This window comes from Lygodium microphyllum, chromosome 6 (assembly GCF_053477565.2).
Source record: "Lygodium microphyllum isolate KBCC chromosome 6, Lygodium_microphyllum_v1.1.10, whole genome shotgun sequence".
NCBI classification, from domain to species: Eukaryota; Viridiplantae; Streptophyta; class Polypodiopsida; order Schizaeales; family Lygodiaceae; genus Lygodium; species Lygodium microphyllum.
The window spans coordinates 130,165,191-130,179,958 of record NC_141140.1 but is presented as its reverse complement, the minus strand read 5'-3'; the positions used below and the strand labels follow the sequence as shown (position 1 = coordinate 130,179,958).

Below are 14,768 nucleotides of genomic sequence, written 5' to 3'. Positions count from 1 at the left end.
TCTACACTTCCGAGGCTGATCGTGTGTTGTTTGTGTTGTGTGTTGATGATTTGATTCTTACAGGTGACCATGCATAGCAGGTCCAAGCGACAAAGACAACTTTACATCAGCAATTCGAGATAACGGACTTGGGGCTTCTTCATTTCTTCTTGGTTTAGGAGATTTATCAGTCTCAGAGGGGGATTTTCGTCTCCTAGCATAGATACATTCAGGAGCTCTTGGTGACTTTTGAGATGGAGAATTGTAGGACCATTCCTACTCCTATGGATCCAAACTAGAAAGCCACTTCACACTCAGATTCTCCCTTGACAAATGCTTCCCACTACCGTCACTTGATTGGATCATTGATTTGGCTCCTCAACACTCGTGTTAATCTTTGTTTTGCTGTAGGTCTCTTGGCATGGTTCATGAGTGAACCAAACAGGTGCATTTGCAGGCTGCCCAGAGGATTCTTCGATATTTGAGGGGGACTTCTGACTTAGGGATTTCTTATCCAACAGGTACAAGAGCTTCAGATCTTGTTCTTGCAAGTTGGAGTGACTCAGATTGGGCTGGCGATGTGGACCACCGGCGGTCTACTATAGGCTATTGTTTTACCTTGGGTGCAGGTGTTATCTCATTGAGTAGGAAGAAGCAGCCCACGGTAGCCCTTTCTTCTACTCAAGCGGAGTATCGGGCCGCGTCTTCCACCACATGTGAGGTTGTGTGGCTTCGGAGATTGTTGGAGGAGCTTGGCTACCCCCAGCCTTGTCCTATTGTTCTGCGGTGCAACAATGAGAGTTGCATTGCCTTGGTACGGAATCCTGTATTCCATGCTCAGACGAAGCACATTGAGATCCAATGCCACTTCATTAGGGAGAAGCTTCTGGATGGGACCATTGATGTGGAGTACTGCAAGACAGAGGATAATCTTGCAAATTTGTTTACGAAGGCGCTTCCCCAAGCTCTTCTTCGGAGACATGCCAGATCCCTTAGCCTTATGACTCGTCCAGGATCTGAGAGGGGTTGTTAAAGATCATCCCCTAGACATAGGCATTTTCCTCTTTCAGGCAGTGTGCAAAGCAGTTCAGGGTCAGTTTGTGTACCACGTCAGCAGCAAGGTGCCACATCATCATTTCTACCAGGTTAGCAGTCACACGTGTGGTGGGAGATGCTGTCGCAAATGCCACATGGCAGAGGACTATGTAGTTGGACAGAGACTGAGGAGTCGGACAGTTTTTTTTGGCATTTTTATGCAGTCAGCTGCATTTAATGCAGCCGACCTGATGCTGGACACTATTTTTTCCTTGGCTATATATAGCCAGTCTTTTGGCACACTCTCATTCATTCATAGGCACTCTCAGCAATTTGTGGAGATCACATGGTGATAAGGCCTTGCTGTCCTTGAGGTGTGCGTGTGTGGTGACATCATAGAGGAGGAGATACGTAGACATACGCACTGCTCCCATGTACAAATCTGCATCGCTTTGTATTCAGCATACTTCCTACAACAGATCTTCTTGTTCTACTGTCTCTTTCTCTCTCTCTCTTCTCTCTGTGTTCACTCTCTCTCAGTCTTGGTCCCACGCTTCCGCATCGCTGCACTCTTACAGTTTCTTGATGGGCCAAGGCCCCCTTATAGCTTGTCTTAACCAACTTAAATAGGCCAAGGCATCAGGATTATGACTTAGGTGTATTCTTGGAACTTAAGTCACAAGCCTTCTCGAACTTTCAAGATTGGCTAATCTTCGAAAAGAATCGGTCTAGGCAAAAGCTGAAGTCACTCAAAGCTAAGAAGATGAGGGATTCATCTCCAATGAGATGGCTCACTTCTGTGTGGAGTGCAAAAGTCAGAACTCAACAAGAGATTGCAAACACCAAGACTCCAAAAGAGAACAATATCTTGGAGCGAAAGAATAGGACCCTAGTCGAGATGGTGAGGAATGTGTTGGAGCATCAGAAGGTGGGCAGAGACTATAGCCACAACTGTCCATATTCTTAACAGCTCACCCACGTCAGTTGTTCCAAGCATGACCTATTTGAGGCATACTTTGGTGCAAAGCCTAATGTTTCTTATTTCAAGGTCTTGGGATGTGACGTGTATGTCTACATCTTGAGAAAGGAGCATGATAAAATGGACCTGAAGTCTATTGAACAGGATTCTTAATAAAATGGTTCTAAAGTCCACTAGACAAGATTCATGGGCAGCGGGCTGGAAATCCCAATTAGTGGAAAATTGCATCTATGCTCCAAAGTCCTAAGATGTCTACACCAACAAAGATATCCAGTTTATAGAGTTTCCAATTGCAAAGGGGAGCGAGTATCCAAGTGACAGATCTAGCAAGGCCAGTGCACGTGCTTGGTGGAGCCATCAGAGTTGGCTCCCAAGGAGGACCAGTCACCATACCTATGGTCACCATTCACACAATGCTTACCATATGAGATGGCCAATCTACAAGTTGAATGTCGGCGAGGTTGGGACATCGAAGGTCCAACTCCAATATGAATTTGTATGTCCACACCTTAGCTAGTAGACACGTCGTGTTTGTGCCATAGTCACATGGAACGAGAAACGAGAACAATGACTAAAGTAACACATTGTAGGAGGAAGCGTGCCTACACATAGGTTGACACTTCTTGAAAGTATTCCCATCCTGATAACCAATAGCCAGCTAAGAAATTGGCACAAACATACATGTTGGCCAGCCACGAATCAATCTGGCATAAAATAACATGATGCACACTAATATAGACTCTATCCCATGATATGTACATTGCTTACATCCTCTCTCAAATCATGGGTAATTAATATAATAAAATATACAATGATAAGGACTCACCAAATCATGGGTGATCAATACAATCAAATATACAATGATAAGGACGCGTCATAGTACATCCGACAATGACATTTTGATAGAACCATGGATACCCAAGAAGTGGGTGATCAAGCCACCACCAAGATGCCTCGAAAAGACACTAATATTGATGTCGATTGTACCAAACCATGACCATAGAAAGTAGTCAAAGCAACACTCCATGCCTATCAAGAATGCCTTGTAGGAGCATATGTGACCATGGATTCCCCCTCTTTCGACCAAACCACCAAAGTGAAGAAGCTTTTATAGGGGAGGCTACTATTTGGATATGGTAATACTTGGTAAGGTTTTTCAACTTTAAAGGGGGGTGATAGGTTGATGAAGAAGCAAGAACAGGTATCTCCGAAAGGAATACAAGGAATTCGCAAGATTGCGGAAGGAGAAGGTGAAGGAGAAGACACAGAAAAAGGGTAAGGACTCATTCCACCAATCATCGTCGTCGTCGTTTTTCGAATCGACTCCAATTCACATTCTCCGACCAAGATGAAGGCCAAGGCTACGAAGAGCTCCTCTTTTGCAATAAAGTCAAAGGCCGTTAAGGTCACCTCTTCCACCTTCTAGCCCTAGTGGTGCTATCATCCCTCACAACTCTAGTGCCATAGGAGAGTGAGGATGGTGGTGCTAGGGCATCCTAGCCTCATTGATATGTAGGTGCAAAGCTATCTTGCAAGAGGTAATTGCTGGAAGGACTTCTTTCGAGATGCATCTAAGAAGAGAAGAATAGGCACAAACATCATGTATCTCCCAAGTTAGCACTACTTTCCCATTGTTGTCTCACAACATTGCAGAAGCAGAAGGCGAAGGAGAAGGAGAACGAGAAGGAGAAGGAGAAGGCGAAGGGTAAGGGTAAGGACTTGTTCCACCAATCATCATCATCATCATTGTTCGACTTGACTCCAATTTGCGTCCTCCTACCAAGATGAAAGCCAAGGTCACGAAGAGCTCCTCTACGATGAAGTCAAAGGCCGTTAAGGTCGCCTCTTCCATCTTCTAGCCCTAGTTATGCTATCATCCCTCACAATTCTAGTGCCAAAGGAGTGTGAGGATGGTGGTGCTAGGGCATCCTAGCCTCGTTAATATGCAGGTGCAAAGCCATCTTGCAAGAGGAAATTGTCGGAAGAACTTCTTTCGAGATCCATCTAAGAAGAGAAGAATAGGCACAAACGTCATCCATCTCCCAAATAAGCACTACTTCCCCATTCTTGTCTCACACTCAATTTTCTAGAATAGAAGATGGCATCCAAGGATGCAAGATGACTCCTAAAGCTTTTGCACAAACCAGGCTTTCATCACAGCATTCCATGTGAGAGAGTCATGTCCCTTAAGCTCATCACTAGTAGAGCAACATGTATGAACATTGGGAGGGGAGATGCAAGGAAGATAAAGTAAAGAAAGGGTTTAGAGAGAGAGGTATGTGCCAAGACTCAGCCCCAAACCACGAGGTCAATGCAAGCAATACAGTTCAAAACACAAAATCAGGCTGAAAATGCAAACTTGCGGAAAGCATAGACTGCCAAAGAGCAGGTCTGCAAAATAAAAAGGTTGAAAATGGCTGCACAGACAGCAACCCATCCGCTGGGTTGGCAAAATTGGCTGTAAAAGAGGGGCAAAACAGAAATAGATATCTGAAAACACAGTCTGTAACCTACAAAATGGCCAACACAACCGGTAAAAAGCAGCTGTATGCAGGTCGCCTAGAGCTGAGAGCTGCTGCCCTGATCAGGAACAGTCACGTGAAGCAACAAGATAAGGAGTAGAAGCAAAGCACAAGCTGAAATGAGCAGTTATTGCATGGTCAGACCTGAAAAACAGCAGTAAACAGCACCAGAACCTAGAGAATAGGCTCTCATACCCATGTCAGAATAATGGGCAGCAATGGAAGCAAAGAGACACTACTATAATAGACTGCACGAACACAAAGAACAAAGAAGAACACTGCAAAAGAACACGAGACATATACAAAGGCACAAGAACAGTACAAATTCTCAGGCATTGAGTCACCACCAGCAGTGTTCACAATCTCCCTCTTTCCGCCGAGATGTGATCATGTTGAAGGATGAGTATCTAATGGATGACTAAAGTAACACACTGGAGGAGGAAGCCTGCCTACAAATAGGCTGAAAGTATGCCCATCATGATGAACAGTAGACCAGCCAAGACACTGGCAGAAAAATACCAATCAGCCAGCCACAAATCACATCTGGCATAAACTGATAAAATGTACACTAATAGACTCTAGCCCATGAGGTGTACAATGAGGTGTACACTCTGCTAACATCAGCCAGGCCAGATGAACTGCCACAGGATAGTCCAGGCCGACTATATCCTGTCAGCAGATTTGATTGACCAACCAATCTCTCCCCCCTTTATTGCCTATTTAGGCACTGCTCGCCAAATGTGGTCATCGTGACAGCATCTGATTTCTTTCATAGTTGAGAGGTGAGGCACAGGCTGAGTGCATACATGGGCAATCTCTTGCATCTTCTCTGCCCGATCTATTCACTGTTCAGCTTCTTCTTTTCTGAGTTCTCTCCATCTATTTCACTCTCACTTTCTCTCTGCATTCACCTTTCACAATCAATCCACGCACCCACTTCCACAACACTGCACTCTGACAAGCTGCTTGGGGTGGCGGGGAGGTTTGTGGGGTTGGTGTGTGCTGTGTGCTGTTGAGGGTGTGGTAATTTACATCAGCTGGTGGCAGGTGCATTGGCTTTGGAGCCGATCGTATTCTTCTTTTTCTTCTTCTATAGCAATAGCATTAACCCTTCACAAGTACAAATCTTGATGCTCTCACACCAATATTGGGTATAGGAGCCTAAAATTGGAACAGCAGCTATGGCAAATGGAGCTCCATCACACACACACACACACACACAGTTGCAAGTACGAGGCTAATAGATCAATGTGATATGTGATATGAGAGTACAAAGAATAGGGCATAACTATATAGGCCAAGGTGCATCTAAACCTTCAACCCTTATCAAATCTTGGGTGGTTAGAAGGTGTTCACACCGAACACGCTCTCTTACACACAATCATGTGTGTTCACACACGGAGGCAACAAAAAATAGCAATTAGAAAAGCCAAATTAGGGAGAGTTGCTTGTAAACTCAATTCGTTATCTAAAGGTGTGATGTTGTAGGTAACTATACAGTGACTCGAGTCAATCAACTGGACACACTTCTCGGCATAATTTTTCTAAATTCTAATTCTAGAAGGCCAAAAGTTGGATTTCAGCTGTAAATAGACAAGTTCCTCAATTTTTCTGCCTGCAAAAGGGCCATATTGGAAATGCCAATTTAGGCCTGAGAAGTCTAGCATCAGCCAGTCGAAGCTAATTTCTGGCTAAAAATTTATCATTTCTTACGTCCTCTTTTTATCCCCGTTCAGTTTGTGCTCTTCTATCCAAAGATTCTGCTCCTGCTACTTGTCTCACCATTCTTATTTCTTCTTGAAACAGTATGAAAGAATCCAGAAGCATCAAACAGCCCGTTATACAACATTCAGCTCAAACTAAGAAAGCTCCGCTAAGGAAATGAAAAACAAAAAAAACAGCTATGGAACTTTCCATATCTTTTGAAACAGCTGCAAGGATTGATGATTGGCTATTAAGTGAAAACTACTAGATTATTGGAGAATTTGATGCAAAATTGTTGAAACTATTAAGTTGAACTCCTCTGACGAAATTAAACTTGAAGATCTACCAAAAATGGATGAGATGAATGGACTACTAACACTCAAAAAACACAAAAGTAAAAGTAACTTGCTGCCATACACCTTGTGAAGTCACTCTAGTATGTAGACAAAGGAGTATTGCAGCTCTATCTATGGACAACTGCTGATTCTTAACATTACTGCTTACAAGACACTGCCACCCACAGTCTGCTAATGCAAAACTGACTGCAGTAAAATGAACCCAATAGGATGGTAAGAAACTTACGATCTAATTTCTCACCCACTCCTAGAACTTCCTGGATGTTTCGTGTCATAATTTGTTGCACTTCATATAAATCATCATTCAGTTTTGCAAGGTTTCTCTGTGTTCTTGTGTCCAAGTAAAGCTTTCTGGTCTTCTGAATAACAGTATCTGCACCACGTCAATCCTTAGACACAAATCTCTTTCCTCTCTATAAATGGAAAGCTCTTGCAAAAGTAGACAAGATCTTACCAAACTTGATAAATGCATATGGTCTTGCAGCCGTGTCAATTTGAGATCTGTTCACCTTTTCAAACTCTCTCTTCAAATCCTCGAGATATTGGAATGCCAATTTCTTAGGATAAGAGCGCTCACACATAGTCAGGTAGCACACACCACCCTCAATTATATAGCTAGACAGCATGTTAAGGACAAATTTCCCACTACTTAGCATGCATAATTATTTACAACAATTCAGCATCTTGGCACATTCATAAGTTCATTTACGATGCAGCAACAGTCATAATGTACTTCACTCACGGTTGGACAGTCATCGCATGCCTCTCAGAACTGCTCTCAAATGCCCAAGGATACTGAAAAACATTTGGCCCAGTTTCAATGGACATGCGCGATGGTTCCTGCTGGCCCTGCGATAGCTTCTTAAACAGACTCTTGGCTTGCTGCTTGTAATACTCCAGATCTTTCTCCCCTCTACCATCGTCTAGACCCTCTGCTAATGGCAATCCATCAGTAACACGCGCTATCATTGTAAGCTTCACCATTGCGACCTTTGGTTGCTCGCAGGATTTTGATTTGGAATGCCTGCAGAATCCGAATGCTGGAAACGCAGATCTCCAAAATGCTTAGGAATAATGTGATGTACAGGCGATCAATTGACTTCTTGTGGTTCTTCCTGTACAATCAGCTTAAAATTCCCACTGCAGACCTGTTCGAAGAAGTTTTCAATGTCGGATAACGGGCCTTTATATGTCAGATGCCTTCAAGATAGCTACAAAATGTCGGGCATCTGCACGATAGATACAAACTTGTTACCCGGAACCGTTATGCTTGGTTAGGGTTTCTGTAATGCGATGTCTGATTGCTGATCGAACAGATGATCCGAGCTATTTGAACAGAAAACGCAGAGAAGCTTCTACGAGAGAAGAGGCGCGAGAGCGCACAAGCAGAGGGGGAGAGAGAGAGAGAGAGAGAGAGAGAGAGAGAGAGAGAGAGAGAGAGAACATACAAGGAATCCTTTGATTTTGTCTAACGTCTGATAATGATGATGATGCAGAAGAAGAACAGCCGTTCTCCTTTACCACCATCGATGGCTCTCTGCAGTAAAGATCAACACGTATACTCACAGGAATTACCATATTCCAGAAATTTTTTGTCTACCTCTTTTGTGGTATTTCTTCGTTTTTCTCGTTTTTTCTTATTTGACTATTTTCATATTTAATTTTTGTTGAATAAAGCAAACTAGGCGCTCTGTGCCTAAGGGTCGGTTCAGACACGTCCCGACACCCGCTTTGTGCAGGTGCGTTTGGCGGACGTGTCAATACAAGATTTGTCTTCAAAAAGGAAGGCGGATAATAAAACCATCCACCGCTCATAAGCCGGACAAAAAGAAGTCAAATGGACATGTTCTCAACTGCACAGTGCAGCTATTGAACCTACCCCATGTAGGGAGAAGCGGGTTACCCTTTCCAAGTGGCCAAGAAAGATTAGTTGAAAATGGCTTGCAAAAAAATTTATCAATTTTTTGACCGCCTGTTTGTGAACACGAGGTGTGCGGACATGGATTTTGATGGTATGTCCATCCGCCCTACTATGAACCCACCCTAAGCTGCACAAAACATGGCTGCTTCGAACACTGGTCGCACAACACATGCGATAAGGCGCACTAGGATGGAGTGCACAGAGGGTGTGGGTAGCTAGACATGTAGTGAGCAAACACATGTGGAGGCCAACGGCTAGGTGCAAGCACGGTTGGGTGGCGATGGGTGGTCAGCTAATCGGGCCAAGCATGGGTCGGTTGTGACAAAAGCCCGCATTTTGCTAATATGTAGCCCCCCTCAAAACTTTTTATTAAGAGGTTTAAAGGTGCACTACTGCATGCCACGTGGCATCCCACTCCAAACCTCTAATAATGTATATTAATTATAATTATGACGATTGCCACCACTATAATTGCAACCACCTCCTGGCTTGTTATGCACAAAGGGAGAGAGAGAGACGCCATGCCTCTCCTCCACCTATTGATGTCATTGTCGACACTGCCTCCTCCACCTCCTGTGTGTTGGTCTATTGCTGCCTTGCCACAAATTGCCAATCATCCACCCTCCTATTGGACATCACCTTGCTAGTGTCGATTGGGGAGAGAGAGAGAGAGAGAGAGAGAGAGAGAGAGAGAGATGCCATGTCTCTCCTCCTTCACCTCCTCCATGCTGGTTTGTTGTTTCTGCCTTGCAACTGTCTCGCCAAACTAACCTCATGTTTGCTATACCCTCATGATAGTCTCTCTCTATGTCTCTCTCTTCCCTCCTTTTTCTATCTCCTCATTTCCCTTCTCTCTCTCTCTCTCTCTCTCTCTCTCTCTCTCTCTCTCTCATTTTTTAATTTTTTCTCTCTTCTCACCCTCTCTCTCTCTCTCTCTCTTCTTGCCTCACCTCCCCCTCTCTCTCTCATCAACATTTTTTATTTCCTCTCCCTCTCTTCTCACCTCTCTCTCTTCACTTGTTGTGCCTCTACCCAACCATGCCACCTTGCTTCTCTATGCCTACTCTCTCTCTCTCTCTCTCTCTCTCTCTCTCTCTCTCTCTCTCTCTCTCTCTCTCTCTCTCTCTCTCTCTCTCTCTCTCTCTCTCTCTCTGCTTGATGTGCCTCTACCCGACTTGGCTACCCCCCCCCCGCTTCCCTATGCCCACTTGTAATATCCCCACGGGCCATAGAAACCCCCCCTTATTAATTAAAATTAGTTCAAATTTTTTTATCCCTCCCCCTGTCGTCGCCGAATAGGTGGCGGGGGGAGGAAACAGGCAATGATGATGGGGAGGAAAGAAGTGATTATCATAAGGAAGAAGAAAACGACGCCAAGAAAGAAGGGGCTGATAATGATGAGGGAGAAGGAGACGAAGTTGAAGTTGACTTGGAAGAAGTTGAAGAAGACGACGTCAACAATGAAGTAGGAAACGATAATGACGAGGACGACACTAATAATGATGGGGAGGAGGGGCACATATGTGCCACCTCCCTCCCCTCCCCATTATCCCTTCCGCCAACTCAATATTGGCATGATTGCGGCCAAACTCTATCGCCCAAATGGATAATAGGGGCCCTATCATGCCCTCCCAATAATACCCTCCTTCCCCCTCCCCCCCATGGCAAAAGGAAGAAGACATGGCTAGGATGTTGCACAGAGATGGAAGGGGGAGGCCTAAACGACACGCTGAAGGAGAGAGAGGGAGAGAGAGAGAGAGAGAGAGAACCTTTTAAGAAGATTTTCCTTTCCCCCCTCCTTAGAGGGTGACCACACGTGTTTTTTCCTTTTCCTTCTTCCCCAAGTCAGTTCCCTACCCCGCGAGTCGATTTCCCCTAATTGCCCCCCTCTTCTTGAGCCAAAGGTTGCTGAAGTCCCTAAAAGGGTTGCACCTAGAAGAGAGGAAGATCGGGAATGGCCCCCAAGCAAAGAATGTCGAATGCAAGAGGAAATCCTATAATTTGCAAAAAAGCCTTGAGCGAGAACATCACTACCAGTCCAGCTGCAGTACCAATCGTAAGTCATGTATTTTCAAATTAATATATGCTTGCTTTGATTCCCGCATGAGATACGTTATGCCCCGTACTATGCCACACTAGAATAGGTCATTGGAAATGACAAATTCCATCTCAAATATTCGAAGATGAAGTTTGTGAAGTGCTTGTATCAAGGGAAGTTAATTGCACCTAGTTGCTATGTAACAAGTCCATACATAGCATAAGCATCATATAGGATTCTCAAGTATCAAATGTCAATAAGTCTTCAATTAGTCTTTACTTAGGGCAATATTATTTAAGGTTCACAAATGCACATAGACGGTACATGCATGGGAGAGATTATATGAAACATACATCAATGGTATGCAAGTCCTTGCCTTAGACGAAAGGAAGATAAAGTCAAGATAAAATTATGCATAGTAGGGAAAGGCTAAAAGATAAATGTCACTTCGAGAGGAGGTATAAATGCTCTTGCTAGATTGACTATCTCACATTGAAATGATAGAACTGACAGTTGTATGAGACCTTAACATATGCCTTAATCGAAGAAAGGAAGTGTTAAGAAACATTTTGCATGGTATCGCTCTTAGATCCCAGAGGGGAGAGCGAATTTGTGGATGGAAATGTTATTGCGACTATTATTGCAATGTTTGGAAAAGAATACCATTGTTTTTTGTTGGTTGATGGAACAACATCCCAAATGCTTTTACAATGTCGTTTGGATAATTATTCCAAGTACTTGTGTTTGATAGTAAATTCATGGCAGGGGTCTGTGATGACAAGTTGCCATGGGAATAAATGAATGTTTTTTGAAAGATAGTATTAGGGCTGAATGCCTTGTTTGTGCTTGATTCTTAAGGGATTTAATTAAGGAAAGGTTCTTTGCACGGGTGGATCATCTCCAAGATCGCATCATGGATTAATCCGAGAAGGGCACTGCTCGATTCACGGACCAAAGGTCGAGTGGTGAAAAGGTCAACCACAGAAATGGTGTTTTACTCCTAGGTAACTTGTGGGTCAGGTGGAGCACTGGACACCCCTTGCTCGTCCAGAACGAAGTTGGAGACTACCATGGCCCCAACATCTGTAACGTTGGAAGATCCTATTCTAGATAATGGATGGAAATTATGGTACCATGTGATTTGGACCAAGTACTTCTATAGGGCAGAAGGGATATATAATTTCTCTTGTATGGGCAGGAGACAAAGATTAACTTGAAGATTAGTTAAGGAGCTTGTTTGATATTGGTTGTCAAAAGGATTGCTTGCACTGTTTTTGTGTCTTTGCTGTAAATTATGCCAACGAACCATGTTCCCTAAAAGGCTTAATTAAGGAAGCCGATTTTAAATATGACACATAAATGTGATAAGACCTAATTAATGCCTATTGAGGGAAGCGTGTGGACGGAACCCCTGATGGGTCTCAGGGTGGTCCTAGATAACTGGGAGGCTTCTCACAAGATTTTATTGATGACCGACCTTAGCAATTGTTAGGTTAGAACCCCGATTCATGCTGTTTTAGGGGACCAGAATGGGACTATGCCCTGTGGGTAGAGCGGTTGTATTGCGAGCAACAGATGCGTGGTTTTGCGCGTAGCGAATGGAAGAAGCTCCCTCTTTCTCTCTTTTACTCATAAATTTGCATACGACTCATGAGAAATTAAAAATAGACTAAAAGAGAGGGTAAAGTAAGATGAAGAGACACAAGATTGGGTACAATCTCCCCCTCGACATGAAGTGGGCAGCTCCCTTCATGCCGTATTTATAATAATATTATAAAATCTTCTTTGCCCAAGATTTAGGCCCTTTACAATCACTCTTTGCATAAAGAGTTTGAGTGTACTGGAAAAGAGATAGAGTATTTTGAATTAATGGATGCTAGCAGTTGTGCATCCCACAACTCTCTAGAACCATTAATATTTTATTGGACATATCTTCTAAAAATCTATTTTGCTAATAAATATTTATATAGAGGCTATACGCACGCTTTATAAGAAATAGCAGTGTGTCTAATACAATAATCCAATAATTTCCAAATAAATTCTTGAGGAAATAATCTTTAAAATGCTTGCACGTGGCGCGCCTTTCCAATTCACCTTGCTCTACACATCAGCTCTACCAAAAATTCAGAAAATCATGTTAGAATAATAACCAACTGAATAATTGCAACTAGCCACATAAATAAATTAATTTGGAATTCCATACAATAATTAATTTACGAAGATGTTAATACTCGTGTGGATAAAATGGTATCACCCACGTTCACACTTGCATCGACGCCCGGAAAGGATAGGCATCCCCATTGACCTTCCGCTTAAGACAATTCTTAGGAATGTGCTCCGCATTGACGGAGAACCATTTAAGGCGCTCATCCTGCCAACGTACACACAAAGGAGAACCATTTAAGGTGCTCATCCCTTTACATAGGTGCCACCTAACAACATACCCCCGGGGTGGGATAACAATTGTCCTCAATTGCTATTGGCTGGATGTGGAGATAATAAATTGGAAAAAGGTCACAAATCACGAGTATGCATCCATTGAGCTTCCTTAACAGGGTAATTGTGGAATTTGAGAAGATAACAAGGATAAGTATTTTCCATTGTCAAAATAAGCTTCAAACTAACTTAATCATGATAGAATTTTGCGACCATCTTTAAGACCATCAAAAGAATTAAATTTGAATGTACGCTTGCTTATCTTGGACTCCTTTTGACTAGCGTGGACATCCAAAGTAGCGTTGATGGCACGAACTAGGTTGTCGTCGTCGATAGAAATTTCAGTGGTAGGACGCTTGAGGGACTTCAGTTCTTGCTCCAGTTGTACGCAGTTTTGACGCTCTTCTTCAAGTTGCATGGATATTAAACCCATACGTTGCTCCAGGGTTGGCTCCGGAAGTAGTGATGCAGAGTCGAAATTGGTAGTGTCTGATGGCCCTTCGTGTGACATGATTGCTTGATGGAGAAATCCGGAGATTTAGGACGCCTTGCTTGTCATTGAAGAATTTTGGCATGTAAGACCAAAATTTTAAGCGGCCTTTGGACAAGAAATTATGGATGGAAGTAGGCAAGAAAGGCGGGAAATTTTTATGGGAATTTTGTGAAATTTATGAAGTTGGAAAGAACTGCGCGAGAACTGCCTCTATGGAGGAGATAGTCAGCTGTGACTTGTGAAGATTTGCAGAGTCTATGTATGACACGGAGTAAGAGAAGATGAAGTTGATTATGTAAGTGATAAAAGAGGTAATGTAACTTGCTTAATAAGGCTTTAAGCCTTTTAAAAAAAACTTGACGATTTAGGACAAAAGGACATCGTGAATGTTGCCGTGACAGCAAAAAACGGCCCCCCCAACGAAATCAAGATTAAGCTTAAGCTCTTGATTAAGCTTAAGCAAATCTTTTAATTAGGCTTTAATTAAGCTTGCTAATCACCTTGAAGCTCAAATACTTCACGAAACATGGCGCCATGATGTGGGAGTGGGTCTTCTTCAATGTCTGAGAAAATAACAGAATTTCTTGACTATGATAGAGGGGTTGGGGGTTTTGAAGGCCTGGGAATCCAGCTGTCTAGTCGGTTCACGATGAGACGGACTGTAGAGCCCGTTTGCAGCAGAGGGCTCGCCTTCATGCCAGAGGGTAGGCGATTGGAAGCCCAAGAGGTAGGTTGGGCTCTGATACCACTGTTGCGAGCAACGGATGCGTGGTTTGCGCATAGCAAATGGAAGAAGCTCCCTCTTTCTCTCTTTTACTCATAAAATTGCATACGATTCATGAAAAAATAAAAATAGACTAAAAGAGAGGGTAAAGTAAGATGAAGCGTCCCAAGATTGGGTACAATCTCCCCCCGACATGAAGTGGGGAGCTCCCTTCATGCCGTATTTATAATAATATTATAAAATCTTCTTTGCCCAAGATTTAGACCCTTTACAATCACTCTTTGCATAAAGAGTTTGAGTGTACTGGAAAAGAGATAGAGTATTCTGAATTCATGGATGCTAGCAGTTGTGCATCCCACAACTCTCTAGAACCATTAATATTTTATTGGACATATCTTCTAAAAATATATTTTGCTAATAAATATTTAGGTAGGGGCTATGCACACGCTTTATAAGAAAGTGGTGCGTCTAATACAATAATCCAATAATTGTCAAATAAATTCTTGAGGAAATAATCTTTAAAATGCTTGCGCATGCGCGCCTTTCCAATTCACCTTGCTCTACACATCAACTGCCAAAAA

At 43.1% G+C, this 14,768-nt stretch overlaps 1 protein-coding gene across 2 annotated transcripts in view; it reads right to left on the bottom strand.

Moving 5' to 3' along the window:
• The window catches only part of SEC22 (Synaptobrevin family protein), a 56,942-nt gene extending 48,779 nt beyond the window's left edge, over positions 1-8,163 (bottom strand). For both annotated transcript variants that reach the window (XM_087680093.1, XM_087680094.1), the window contains exons 1-4: positions 8,024-8,163; positions 7,372-7,804; positions 7,030-7,190; positions 6,802-6,948 (exon numbers count right to left, since the gene is read on the bottom strand). In XM_087680093.1, the coding sequence (XP_087536219.1) occupies positions 6,802-6,948; positions 7,030-7,190; positions 7,372-7,559 (496 nt within the window). In that variant the 5' untranslated portion in view covers positions 7,560-7,804; positions 8,024-8,163. The remainder of the gene's footprint in view (positions 1-6,801; positions 6,949-7,029; positions 7,191-7,371; positions 7,805-8,023) is intronic.
• Between the last annotated feature and the right edge of the window lie 6,605 nt (positions 8,164-14,768).